This window comes from Atractosteus spatula, chromosome 9 (assembly GCF_055471065.1).
Source record: "Atractosteus spatula isolate fAtrSpa1 chromosome 9, fAtrSpa1.hap1, whole genome shotgun sequence".
Lineage (NCBI taxonomy): Eukaryota > Metazoa > Chordata > Actinopteri > Semionotiformes > Lepisosteidae > Atractosteus > Atractosteus spatula.
In genome coordinates this window covers 37711634-37725031 of record NC_142714.1, presented here as the reverse complement: position 1 = coordinate 37725031, position 13398 = coordinate 37711634, and the positions used below count along the sequence as shown (strand labels likewise).

General features: G+C 37.1%; 1 protein-coding gene across 1 annotated transcript in view; it reads right to left on the bottom strand.

Moving 5' to 3' along the window:
- Positions 1–218: 218 nt before the first annotated feature.
- mpp1 (MAGUK p55 scaffold protein 1) overlaps positions 219–13398 on the bottom strand; it is a 29375-nt gene continuing 16195 nt past the window's right edge. The window contains exons 3-12 of the mRNA XM_088924970.1: positions 12902–12980; positions 11982–12067; positions 11454–11522; positions 9191–9387; positions 8029–8135; positions 5815–5895; positions 5297–5377; positions 3525–3727; positions 2927–3001; positions 219–2246 (exon numbers count right to left, since the gene is read on the bottom strand). Of these exons, the coding sequence (XP_088781096.1) occupies positions 2070–2246; positions 2927–3001; positions 3525–3727; positions 5297–5377; positions 5815–5895; positions 8029–8135; positions 9191–9387; positions 11454–11522; positions 11982–12067; positions 12902–12980 (1155 nt within the window). The 3' untranslated portion in view covers positions 219–2069. The remainder of the gene's footprint in view (positions 2247–2926; positions 3002–3524; positions 3728–5296; positions 5378–5814; positions 5896–8028; positions 8136–9190; positions 9388–11453; positions 11523–11981; positions 12068–12901; positions 12981–13398) is intronic.

Sequence of the window (13398 nt, the reverse complement as noted above, 5' to 3'; positions counted from 1 at the left end):
GCTCTTTTAAAAAAAAAACATAATAGCATTTAATGCCAAAGCAAGGTTTCACATCAAGCTTAAATAGAATTATTTAGTACAGCACAAAGTGATGTGCAACCATCAAAAGCCACAGTGTAAACATTGGCAGTCTGAAGGGTAAGGTTTTAGAAAGTATAACTGAAATAGGGCAACTCCTCCAGATGTATTTTATCTTTACAACATTGACTAATACACAATTGAAAGTGGCCTCAAAATATTTTATTTAAATGCAAAAGTTACATGTGCATAATGGCATAAATAACCCCACACTTTAACCCTTCCCCTCTACCCATAAACAAACCTAAGTGCAATGGGACATTTATCAGTATCCAAATAAGTCTATTGCAGATGCCTTAAGAGTAGAACTAAATGAAAGTTCATATTGCACTATTTTAATATCTTGTACCTAAGAAATGGTTACACATTTGGGGAAAAGCATTTTGACTTTAATACTGAAAGGAGTGTAAAGTTCTATATGCAGACACAGCCGAGTATGCCAGGTGTTTCATGTTTTGGTTTAGGTATGAATATCTGCATTTTGCCTTAAGTTTAATTTGAACTGCCATAACAGGGAAACCACAGCTTGCAAGTAAAACTAAATTTTGATTATAGGCATTTGCATTCCAAGTTATTGGTCTGAATAACTATACTGGCATGTTATATTCTCTGGTTTTGTATATTGGTAGAATAATTGCAATGCCTTTCAATGTGCATGCATGTAAACAGGCACACAATGCATATAACCATGTTTTTGTTCTGAATAGTGAACAGCTGTTGTCTTAATTATGAAATGGCTAGCTGAAAGGTACAGTTTCCCATTTTCTACCCTTAAAACGTTTACTTCGATGTACAAAATTTCACTCTTAAATCTTCCCTGAGCCTAGGGTTTAGGAAGGTAATTTACTTGGAGATCAATTGCTCCATCTTAAATCAAGCATCACTGGTTAATATTTCAAACCATAGTGCACATTTTTCAATATTAAGCCTGCGATGGGGATAGGGGGCAGGTACTTATGTTAATGGGGAAATACATTACAAATTATGAATAAAGGAAGACTGTTCACTGATAACCTAGAGTGAGTAGGTTGAGTTACTGATAAGTGATGCATCATCTTGTTAAAATGATTTGTTGGCTAGACCCTAAAAGATAAAACCACACTTGGCAATAAAATTAATGGCACTATTTTTGCCAAAATCCAAGAATCCATCTTAAGAATCCTACACTTTGGCTAGAACAAAGGGGTAGAAGGGACACCCATGTTTTGCTGTGCAGCAATACTACACAAACATTTCTACACTACAACTTTCAGGGCTACTTTTACTCTTCACTGCACTATCAAGAAATATGTTTAAAATCCAGAAACATTGACTGGCTTTTTTTTAGGAACTCCTAATGTCCATCCTTTTGTTAGGTGGCATGTATGTTAATGAAAGTAACGTAATGTAATTTTTATGTGTGAATGCAAATGTTCTCCAAGAACAAAAACATTTCAGATCAGAACAGTGTGACTATAAATTGGTCACTTTTAGAAAAACTGAGTTGGTTTCCTTTGTGACTCGACAGCAAAGGTGCAGGACTACAACGGCAGGTTCAACCGCAAACCACTTCGCTAGCTCATTGCCCACAACTTCCCTCAAGCACCAGAGCAAAATGGTCTAGCACTGTTAGGGATGGGGTTGGTTCTCGGTGACTAAGTGGTGACCCCTGTAGCCACCCAAGAGGGACACGTCTGTCCTTCAATTGGTGCTAAACTTTCAGTTACGGGCTATAGAGCCTGTGATAAAAGATGAATGGCTCGAAGGTTGGTGCTTCAAAGAAGTAGGCCTACACAATTTCATTCTCCCATGTGAGGTTGCAGGTTTGTTAATGGTAACCAAGACAAAAAAATAAATCCTGAATCAAGTGGGTATAACAAATAATGAATTTCATTTTAAAAAGTGATGAGAGTCAGTAAGGATCTTAAGAAAAGGGATTCTGTACCTCCAGAGGTCTGATTTACTGTAGGAGTTATTGGGGTTGGGGGTATTTTGTAGACAGGGATATGCAGTCAGTAAACCCAGGACACTGGCACCCACTGGGGAGTGGAACTAGCACGCTCTATAGCTGCCTCCACACCCTTGACACTCTCGTCTACATCATTGTTCACCAGTGTCACATCAAAATAGTGTCCGTATGTGCTGAAGATGGCATCTGATTCCTTCTGGATCTGCTGCAGAGACTCTGACTGAAAAATGAAAGATAAAACAGCTCATTTTGGATAGGCTCAGGCCATGCATCTTGCACAAACACACTATCATTCTACTCTGAACAACTGTAAAATGAGGGGGGAGAATCTTATAAACACACAGCAATAACAGTTGGTTAAAATAACTGCATATGTAAATTTATCAGTGTTCTCTTTCATTTACCAGGAACTAGAAAACTGACTTTAGTCAACTCTGACTTTTGTTTAAAATGAAATTTTAGCTGAAACGTGCTTTACAGGTAAGTTTTGTTTTTTCAGTTGTGCTTTGTGTTGATTTTGTAGACCTGTTTGCAAGTGTTTTTTTAAAGTATGTTGACCTGTGTAGTTCAGTGAGCCTGTTAAACTAGTTTTAATGGTTGTTTTTCAACCCTCACAATGAGAACTGTTCAGTCACCTGAATTGCAACATTTTTGCTCTTCTTCTGTTTCAAAGGTGTTAAATTGTACTACTGTTCTTTGAAATAGGCACCTGCAGTTTCCTTATAATTAGTAAAAACTGCATTTACTGTTACTTTAACTTCCACTGTTACTCAAAACAATTGATCCAAGCCTGCTTTTATAAGAAAATTAACACTAGATAAGCTTGATGTTTATCATGGAATATCTTGCTTAGATTTTTAATGACCCTGGTAAGACTAGTTATGAAATGTTTTCACTTACCTGGCTGGCAGCAGTAGTTGGGGCAATAAACACTACAAGAGGTGCAAAATCTGCTGTTCGAAGGAGTTTCAAAGTCTGAAAACAAAACAGATGCCGTTCTACACAACCTGATGTCACAGGTGAGTACTGCTTCAGCAGCGCCTAACCAGGGAAACTAAGGCAGTATTTCCACACTAGGGGGAGTAGTTGCTCTAATACTGATGCCACCGCTGTAAGTATTCCTTACACTTCCACCATTGAAAAGCTGCCATGCTTGGCTTTAGCTTATGAATGAATTGCAGTTCGGTTACAGAGGTAATTAACAGCGTAATATGTTCAACTGTTTAAGTTAAGCAACAAAATACAAGTTCCTGGTCTAATTATTATGGTAGACAGTTTTGAAAACTTGTAAATTCCAAAAGCATCCCATTTACATTTAAAGATCTGATAAAAGGTCAATAACACCTAAGTATGGAATGAGTAAAATGGCCTTTGGTTTATGGCCATCTTTATGCTGTCTGCTGCAAATATACAATGAAGAAAACTTCAAGCCCTCTAATATAGTGTGAAAGTATTTTAACAACTTTCAGCAATATTTCACAATATTTCAGCGCCATACCTGAGGCTCGATGTCCAGGACTGCGATTTTGCCCTGCTCATGGATTTTGTGGATGGTTTCAAATTTGGTGCCAAACATGTGGCCCTGGAAGCTACCATACTCCAGAAGTTCGTTGTTGGTGATACATTTTGTCATCACCTCATTAGAAATAAAATAATAGTCTTTTCCATTTTCTTCATCTTTCTTCTGTGGTCTTGTAGTATCTGGAACAGTTTGCAAAGAAAGCACAGTCTTGTACAGTAAACATTTAATTTGCTTCTGCTGACTGATTCCACATATAGTATTGTGATGAAGTGAGAGTAACGTCCTTGGAAGCCATCTTGGCTCAAATATGTTGGGTGCTGAGTAAGTTGAAATACGTAGAGAACAATTCCCACTCTGGATTAAATGAGTGTGAGATAATTGGAATGAGTAGAATTCCACATGAGGGAAAGAGCTGTCAGTATACTCTCTTGTGGAAATAACCCTGCTTTTGAAGATACTAAAGAGGCCTATAAGAGACTAGCGTCTAGCAAGAGGACCAGTCTATGCCTAGATTCAAGAAGGTAACGAACTGGCTGTTGCTGTGTCAGAGGTGCCAGTGTTTGGCATGGAGAATCATTACAGAAAAAGTCTACCAGGTTTAGAATGTGAGAGCTGTTATTCTGAGAGCTGAAGTGGGCCAGCTAATAGGTCTTTGTGACATGGCAAACAGCAAGGTATCTTGAGATTATATAATGAATGATGTCCTGATTAGTTGACACTGATACTGCCCAGGTGGGTTGGCTCTTTGTCTAGGTCCAGTAAAGCAGTACATTAATGAGAAACAGGAGTGAGCTAGAGTGAATGGAGACATTGTGACGGGAAAAGGGAGGTGCTATTTGGCAAGGTAACTGTATCTACTTGCCCCAGATAAGTGAAAATTTAAGATTAGACACCATGCGGAACATTATGCAGAGCAATCCACACTAACAACTGGAGCTGGAGGAGTGGCCTAAATTGAAAGGGGTAGTATTTTGGGGATGGAACGGCATTTGAAAAAGAGATAAGGTGATTCAGAGCTAGATTTAATACCATTATGTCCACTATTATGTTCAATTGTGATAGGTATTCAACGGGAAAACCTTAAGACAGGGAAACAGATGATAGTGTAGGTAGGAGACACACTCCTGTGCCTAGTATAAAAGATGACAGGGAAAAAGAGTGAGAATATTCTGAGCTAAAGGGTTAAGAGTTGGGAGAGAACAGAAAGGGAAAATTTGCTTAAGGAAAGATTATGCTCTTACCTGGTGTAAGAGCTATGATAACCACTAAAGAGCAAAAACATACATGTGAATGTAGTGTAAGATGGTAAGAATGCTGAAATATCATCTGACAAGGCTAGCATGACTCATGGAGTCTGAAGCTTTTAAACAGCCCTAAGACATACTTGTCACAAGATTATTTGGGATTAGAGTTTCCAATCAGAACTAATTGTATACAAAATGATGGGATGAACTACTAATTTTCTAATGGCAAATTTAAATGACTGGTGGAATACAACACAACATTTGTATTTTAGAACAGGTTTTTTAAATCCTCTCAAGGTCTTTAAATTTGATATTCTTCAACAGGAAATGTATTGCTCTTCCATTAATATCATTAATTTGTGTGCACATCTTTTCAACTCTGTATTATCACACACAGACAATCTGCTCTTTTTTCATTCTGCATCCACTCATAATTTAAAAGTTAGAAACTCATCATTCAGCTTTGCACTTATTAAATTGACAGATATTTCAAAAAATACTTACGAGGTGGGGGGTAGGCAAATTTTTCAGGGTTTTTAGTAAGTAAAGTGCTTTTGATATGGCTTCGTCCTACTCCAGGAGCACCTGAATAGAACAGTAAAAATAATTAATAAAAATAATGATAGTTTTATTACTTTACAATAGATAGTAAAAGAAGTAACTTTACTTGCTGTGTTAAACTTTGTCAGCTTCCGGTGAGTATTTTTAAATACTATGACATCCTGGTGAATTTTTAACTTTAATGCCGTGCAACTTTTAGGACAGAATCTCAGTAATATTGGGTTTCAAGCCCTTGCAGTAAAGCATTGGCCAATTAAAAAAGGGTTGAAAATGAGGAGAAGGAGCAGGTCAGTGTAGTTATCTCCTAGATTCTCTTAGTGCATTGTTTATGTAAAGAAACATGTCTGACACTACAAAAGGCAATTCCGTGATTATTGCACACAGTAAGTAGCACATGTCTGATCTCTTGAATATAACTCATTGGCTGCTCCAAAACTGTGCACTGTGGTACATGAACTTACCTATCAGAACCAGTGTTTTTCTGTTGAATGCGGGGAGTTTCACAACCTCCTCATAGGAAATGACATCTAGTTGGTCAAAAACTGGCATTGAAAAAATAATCAAAAAATGAAGATCCAATTCACATTGGTAATTTATTCATCCAAGCACTAATAATCCACACAAGTAGAGAGTGACTTCAAGGAAATCTGTTAAAAGTACTGATCTTGAAAACTCCAAAAAAACGCTGTCTAGTGCACTTAAGAATACTGATGTTGAGGCCATGGTAACTTCAGATATTGAATTACAGTGTGGACACCCTAGTTCTGATTTGAGTTTCACCTTCCAATAGTCCAAAACCTCCATTAATAGAGCACTTCAAAAGCTCAAGCTAGAGCTCTGCGCAGGACTATTTTGTTCCCGCCTGCTCCCATAATATTCTATTTCAAATCCCCAGCTGTCCCTTAATACCACCACCATAACCCCAGAATAACCCACTGCAAGGCTCTAACTCTAATTCACTATTTCAGCATTGTAGGCATATCCAAGTAAAAAAGCACATGAAACCTCTAATTAGGCAATATGCTAAGGAACTTTAATGTTAATCATGCACAGCTTTAATGTTACATGATAGATCTTTTCAAAAATTTCCTTCTAGGAAGTGCATTGTGTAAATGTAAACCCCAATAAAATCACAGTCATCCCTGCTTAGAGCACTGTATTCTGTAAAGGTTTTGAAGCATATGAAAAGTTTATAAATTTCTACATCATATAAAGTGGGACTGCAGTATTTACTGAAAAGGGCAATAATTGGCTAAATGAATGTGAATAATAACTCCCATCCTGGAGTCCCTGCACTGGCTTCTTGTCAAATTCCATGCGGACTTTAAAATCCTCATGCTCCACCTATAAGGCTCTGCATGGCTTGGCACCTCAGTACCTGTCTGAACTATTATCGCCCTACTCCCCACCTCGCAACCTTCGCTCTTCTGATTCTGGTCTCCTAACTGTCCCCCAAGCCCATCTACATTCTATAAGTGACAGGGCTTCTCCTGTTATGCCCCCAAACTCTGGAACTCTCTTCCCAAGGATATCAGAGAGTCACCTTCTCTAAACTCCTTCAAATCCAGACTTAAAACCTTCTTCTTTAGAAGAGCCTTTACTTAACTGACTCCATTCTTTACCCCTCTGCTCCTACTATACTTAGTACAACCATCCACAGTCTCCTCTGTGTACTGTAATTGTGTTTTATCTTGTGTATTCTTTTTATTTATTGTTGTTGTCATTCTGTAAAGCGCTTTGAGAAGCCACCTTTAAAGGTGCTATATAAAATAAAGTTTATTATTTTGTTATAATAATGCATTTTTGGCATGTACTGAGTAGGCAGGATATTCATAGCTGAGTACTATAGTATATACAGTATATTACTGTACCAGAATAAATTTTCCACTATTTAGTCATTTTGGATGTGTTGATGTGACTGTGAGGGTGTCTACATCCCTATGTAGACTATGCATCTGAGATGTCCCTAGGAGGCTTCCACAGGAGCTGGCCATTTTGTCTCGAATGTAACCAAGAACAGTCACTGAGATAAAATGGCTACCGACAGACCAACAACTGAGTACAGGTGCTCACAAGGATAATCAAAACCAAGCTGATGATCCCTGTAAACCAGAGGAGGGTTGGTCTTGTCGGGAAAACAGCTACAGGTTTTGAGAAAAAGACAGACAATCCAGATGGGAGTTCTCTGTTATCTGATAATGCTGTTTTTTGGGGAAACACAGGAAACATAATGTTAAAGTATAGAGAGGACTCCAAGTAGGAGTTAGGTTTTGTTTTGTTCTTATTTAAATCACTCTTCTGAAGAACGTTAAACAATGGTTCTGTTTTCTGTATAAAAGTCAGGATTCGTTGAGAATTGTTGAGGAATTTTTATTGTCACACTTTTCTCATGTGACAGTGCCTTGGTTTAATAATTCAGGTGGGTAGCTGCGTCAGCATGCGTAGGCTGCAAAGGAACAAGTAATAGGTTTATTCCATGCTGAAAAGAGAAGAAAGAAAACACAACGTTTCAGCCGGGGAGCCTTCTTCAGGTGTCTGAAGAAAGCTCCATGGCCGAAACACTGTGTTTTCTTTCTTCTCTTTTCAGCATGGAATAGACCTATCACTTGTTTCTTTGGTTTAATAATGGTGAGTTTTTATTTTTGGGGGTGGGGGAGCATAAGGGTGTATCTTACCTGAGCTGTGCTTGGCCAGGTACTTGTCTTTGCATTTCTTTTTCTTGCCAAAGGGGCTGCAAGACTGGTTCCCCTCTGCACCAGACGTGCTTCTGCTCGCCACTCGCCTAGGAATATAAAGATGAAGGTTCTGACTTGATAATGGGTCCCCTGGGTATTGTTCCACTATCCACCCATCTGCTTATCATTTTATCCGAAAGAGAGAGGCAAGGGATCCAGAGCCTATCCTGGCAAGCAATAGGTGCAAGGTAGGATACACTCTGGATGGGATGCCAGTTCATTGCAGGGCACAATTAGACACACACACTCATACCTGGGCTTGTTTTCCCAGAGGCCAATTAACGTACCACTATATCTTTGGGATAAAACTGGAGCCCATGTGAACACTGGGAGAACATAGATAGATAGATAATACTTTATTAATCCCGTAGGGAAATACAACCTCCAAGCAGATAGTACCCCATGAATTGAAACAGGGGTCTCTACGCTAATCACTGCACCACTGTGCCGCCCTATAGTTCCACTAATATACCAAAATGTAACATGGATTAGAAGCATTCATGCCTTGCAGACATACTTTTTCATTTCTAAGATATGTACATTATTAAGAAGATTTTTCACAACACAATTTGGAATATAACTCCAGCCTACATTTTGTGAGTTACTGGTGATGAAGTGTTAGAGGTAATTTTATACTGTACTTATCATTGATTGCACTTGAAAAAGAAAAATAAATTTTGTTTATATAAAAGAAAAACTATAAATTAGAATCAGGATACCATTGAATGCTGGTAAAACAGAATACACAAAGATGCGTTTTTTGTTATGAATAAATACAATAATGAATACTTAAATGAACATATTTTCCTATAGTACACTGAAGAATAAGTTACATGGATTTACTGTAATTATGACACAGTTTAAAGAACTTTGCTAAATTGTAATACACTCATATTACTTATGGGTCAGTTTAATAAAAATAATATTCACAATCCTTTTAATAAAATATTGCTCTATCACTGTATTTCCTGTGGCATTTCAGTGTGAAGACAAAGAATTGTAAGAGTACCTTTGTTCACATTTTTTTTCTTGAATATTTATGTGAACCAATCATTGTTGCTGCTTCTTGTTTTTTTCTAAGAAGTGTCTTATTGGAACGTACCATTCCTGTAGATCAAGTGAGGGAATCAGACCAGCAAAATCAACATCTGAGCTCTCCACCCTGCCCTGCCACCAGTTTGGATCCTGTTTATTGATGATCTGAATGATGTCACCCCTTTTGAATTTTAGCCCAGCCTCCTTGCATGGAATGAGGTCATCCTTCGCTGGATCATAGTCAAACTGAGCTCTCACATACATCTAGGAGAAGAACAAAACTAGTGTTTGCCACGTGAATCAAAAATATAGGCAAGGACTGCATTCCCCAAAAGCAAAAAGGAAAGGAGACGCACTGCCAGGCTTTTAAGAAAGATCCGATAAAGCCCACAAAACCCAGACATTATATGCCTTATGTCAATATACTACAGAAATGGGTTAAAATATTAATGAATATAACTGTTTATTCATATATGCCCGATGATGAATTTCTGAGGTTAATGTAAAAATGAGCTTTATTCTGTTAACCCTACTCATCTACCTCAAATTCAAAACCTGGAGTAGCATTGATCCTAAAGTGCTTCCTAATGCATAACCATTCACAAACCACAATTCGTTTTAGTGAAGTGAATTAGTAAAATAATAAGTGAATTAGTAAAGTAATAAATATTACATCTTGGGAATTTTCTTTTGTTCTCTGTTAGTGCTTGAGTATGAGAAGAAAATATTTAGGATTGGAATGAAGAAAGGTAGTAGTGGTTCTGCATTTAGTTTAATCCCTGGATGTTGATGAACACATGAAGGAATGGCAAATGTAGTATTCACACTTAAACACTGCCATCTTTTAATGCAATGTTAGGAATCTTGAATTTGTCATGCAACCAGAAATAAGACTTGCCCAAAACTTTAAATTCCAGTCAAACAATATTATATATTATATAGCAATATTACACATTGTAAAACAATATTATACATATAAAATATATTTTTATCTTGGTTTTGATTTAATTCTTAACAATAAACAATCTTAAAATAATCTAACAGTAATACTCACAAGACAGTCCTACTTCAGTTTTTTAACATAAAAACGTAATCAGAAAAAATGCTGGCATATGCTTATAAAACTGCATTTTATAAGCAGCAATTCACATTTTCTTCTATAGCAACTTGACTACCATTTCTTCTACTACCACACAAATGAACAAACCAGCTTATCCTTAATCAGGGCTCTACAGTATTCTGTAAATTATATAACCTGCAGATGGCAGAATGAAAGCAGACTTTCTTTTAAGTTTAAAAAGCGTTAGTGCTCTAAAAGGACGCAGTAATTATCTACAAGCTCCTACTGACTTCTAATGATTGGATAGTCACCTGTTCCTTTCATTGGGCAAGAAGAAGACATGCCTGATAAAGAACAAATGTTGTTTAAAAAAATAAGCGATTTCTTCAAAACATGAAGAGCAGAACAACAAAAGCAGAAAACAGTATCAACTATTACACAAATACAAAAATAATCTGCAGTTATTTTTCCTACACAAAAGTAAGTATAGTTCCCTCCATCCTGCAGTTCCACACCCACTATCCCCTGACAATTCCAGTTGCTTAAACAAATGATCCACTGCCTCACCCCATATTTTGTAAATGCTTCATAGTCCAAAACAGGCTGGCACAGGAATACATATAAATAACTGAGCCAGCATGAAGAGACCCATGATTATTATTAGGCTTTTCTGCCTGCTGTGTGGAAAGTCAGGGGTATGCATAAAGCTCTCAGAAAATAAATGATCTTCCAGCCATGCACATGGAAAACTTGTATTTTTATGGCTGTTGCTTAATTAAACACAAAAGAAAAGCATGAACAATTGGAAATTAAAACAGTTAAAGTTTCTAAAACACTAAAGTCCTTATTTTATGTTTAAAATAAAGGTTCTGGTACTTTCAGTTCGAAGGGAAGAAATGATAAGAGGTACAAAGAGAAAGTGATCTTGTGAAATCTCTGCAAATATATAATGCTGTAGCTGTAGTGGCCACAGAATGTCTTCACACTCTTTATTACTAACCTGTCAAACATGACCGGCCATCAAAATGGATGAGAATAGGTTATCATTTATAGAATTAAAGATGATAAAACAAAAAACTTAGTTTTATTGATAGTAAGCCAAAACAAATATCTTACAAGTGATGGATGTCAAACATACATTGTTTCTGTATGTCCTATCTAAAAAATAAAAAACATACAATATCTTGACATCTGTTGTACTGTACATGTAAAAGCATACCTAGATAAACCTTGAATTGAGAGTAATCACAAAATTAAGAACATTGCTTACCTCAAATGCAAGAGAACGACTTTGTTGGTTGGGGATAATCTTTAAGGTAACAATTCCATTTGTGTCTTTCTGTAAAGACAGATATTGGATAATTCATAGACATCCACGTAAAGTAGGATCAAAACAGATATTCTATTTTAAAATATTGAAAGAAATATTGCATTAGGAGCTATTTAGTGCTGACAAATGTCTGGTCCAAGTAGCAGGAAAACCAAACTTTTGAAATTTAAGTTCTAATACATGGAGTTCTCTATAGTCAAAATTGTCAAGACAGGTTAACAGAACGAAGGAACACTGAAATGGCAGATTCCTTCTTTCCTTCAAGTGACTGCAGACTATATTATAAAGATAAATTTTCATAATGGAAGAGCGAGACTTCAAAACTTGTCCAATAGCTCCAATAGCTTCAAATTACATGGTTTTATTATTTTTAGAACAAGTCATTATACTATGAACGACAGCCATTTGTGTTTTTGCATAAGAGCACAATTTACAATAATCACAAAATGTGGAGGAGCCTGTATGTACCAGCATCTTTTGCAGTTGATCCACTGACTGGTAGGCTACACTCTTCCCATTTATCTCGGCAATCTCATCCCCCTCATGGAGTGAACCTGGGAAGTACAAATAGCCTGTCTGAGAGAAATGTGAATGGATTTCGCAAAACCCTGTTCAAGCACTCTATGGTATTTAAAAATCCTATTACACAGTAAAGTCGATACGATTTTTTTGCTTATTTTTTTAACTCCTGCTCCCAACATCCCAAAGTTACTGTGACAAAGATATTACACCCTTGTAATACCCCTGCCGTTTCAAGAGAAGTTGGCACCAAGGCAGAACTCAGGGCACATTGAAGAGAATTTGAACTATTTAATTTCCAAAGGGGTTGTTCACCACGTGAAAAGCCTGCTGTTTCAGAAACCACTGCTGTTTATTATAATTTGTATGCAAGTAGCATTGACAATTCATGTTTATGTTAAAAAAATAACAAAATACACTGGGTCACTGATTCTACTTTCTGTGGATACTAAACTTAAGGGTATACTAAAGAGGAATAATAAAGAATACTAAAGATAGGGGTTGTTTAAGCTGCCTCCATGTTGCTTTGTTTTGTGAGAGTAGATTTCTGTGCATTAATACTGTAAAATCTTATTATACGGCTTGATTTTAATTCAAACGTGCCCAATGGGGTATATGATGTTCAAGTAGTTAGCTGCGTCAGCATGCGTAGGCTGCAAAGGAACAAGTAAAGGTTTACTCCATGCTGAAAAGAGAAGAAAAGTTGTGCAGCCTTCTTCATGTGTCAACAGCTGAAACGTTGTGTTTCTTTTCTTCTCTTTTCAGCATGGAATAAACCTTTACTTGTTCCAATGGGAAATACAGTATGTCAATATGTTGACTAGCATTCACTAGTAAATAATCCTTAGATGATAAGATAGAAACTGTACCTTGTCTATGTATCATTCCACCATGAAGTATTCTAGCCACTGTGCATCGTTGCTTCTCATTTAATTTCAGAGTGACCCCCTACAGTCCAAGCAAAAACACACTCAGATATAAAAACTGCTAAAATACCGCTGGGAAAATATTCATTGCCATACTAAGTTTGCATCTGTTGTTTTGAATGCAGTTTTAAATTGAGGGTCTGGAGAAGATCAAAACTGTGATCTCATGCACTTCTGCTCTCCAGTACAGAAATATAACATTTCTAGAGCGGGTCACAGACCATCGTTTGTACCCCTGCCTCCACCCCTGCAGCTTCCTGGCTCAACTATCAAAGGAGGGGTTCCCATAACTGCGCCCACATAGCCAGAGTTGCATTTTCTCGGCAAGGAAAGTTAAGACACCAAAGCAATCCTCAAAGTATTTTTAAAGCAGATCTTTACTTTGTCTTAATTAGGATTTGGCCCAGACTACTGAATAAGAAGTAGTGGAGTGTTCCATA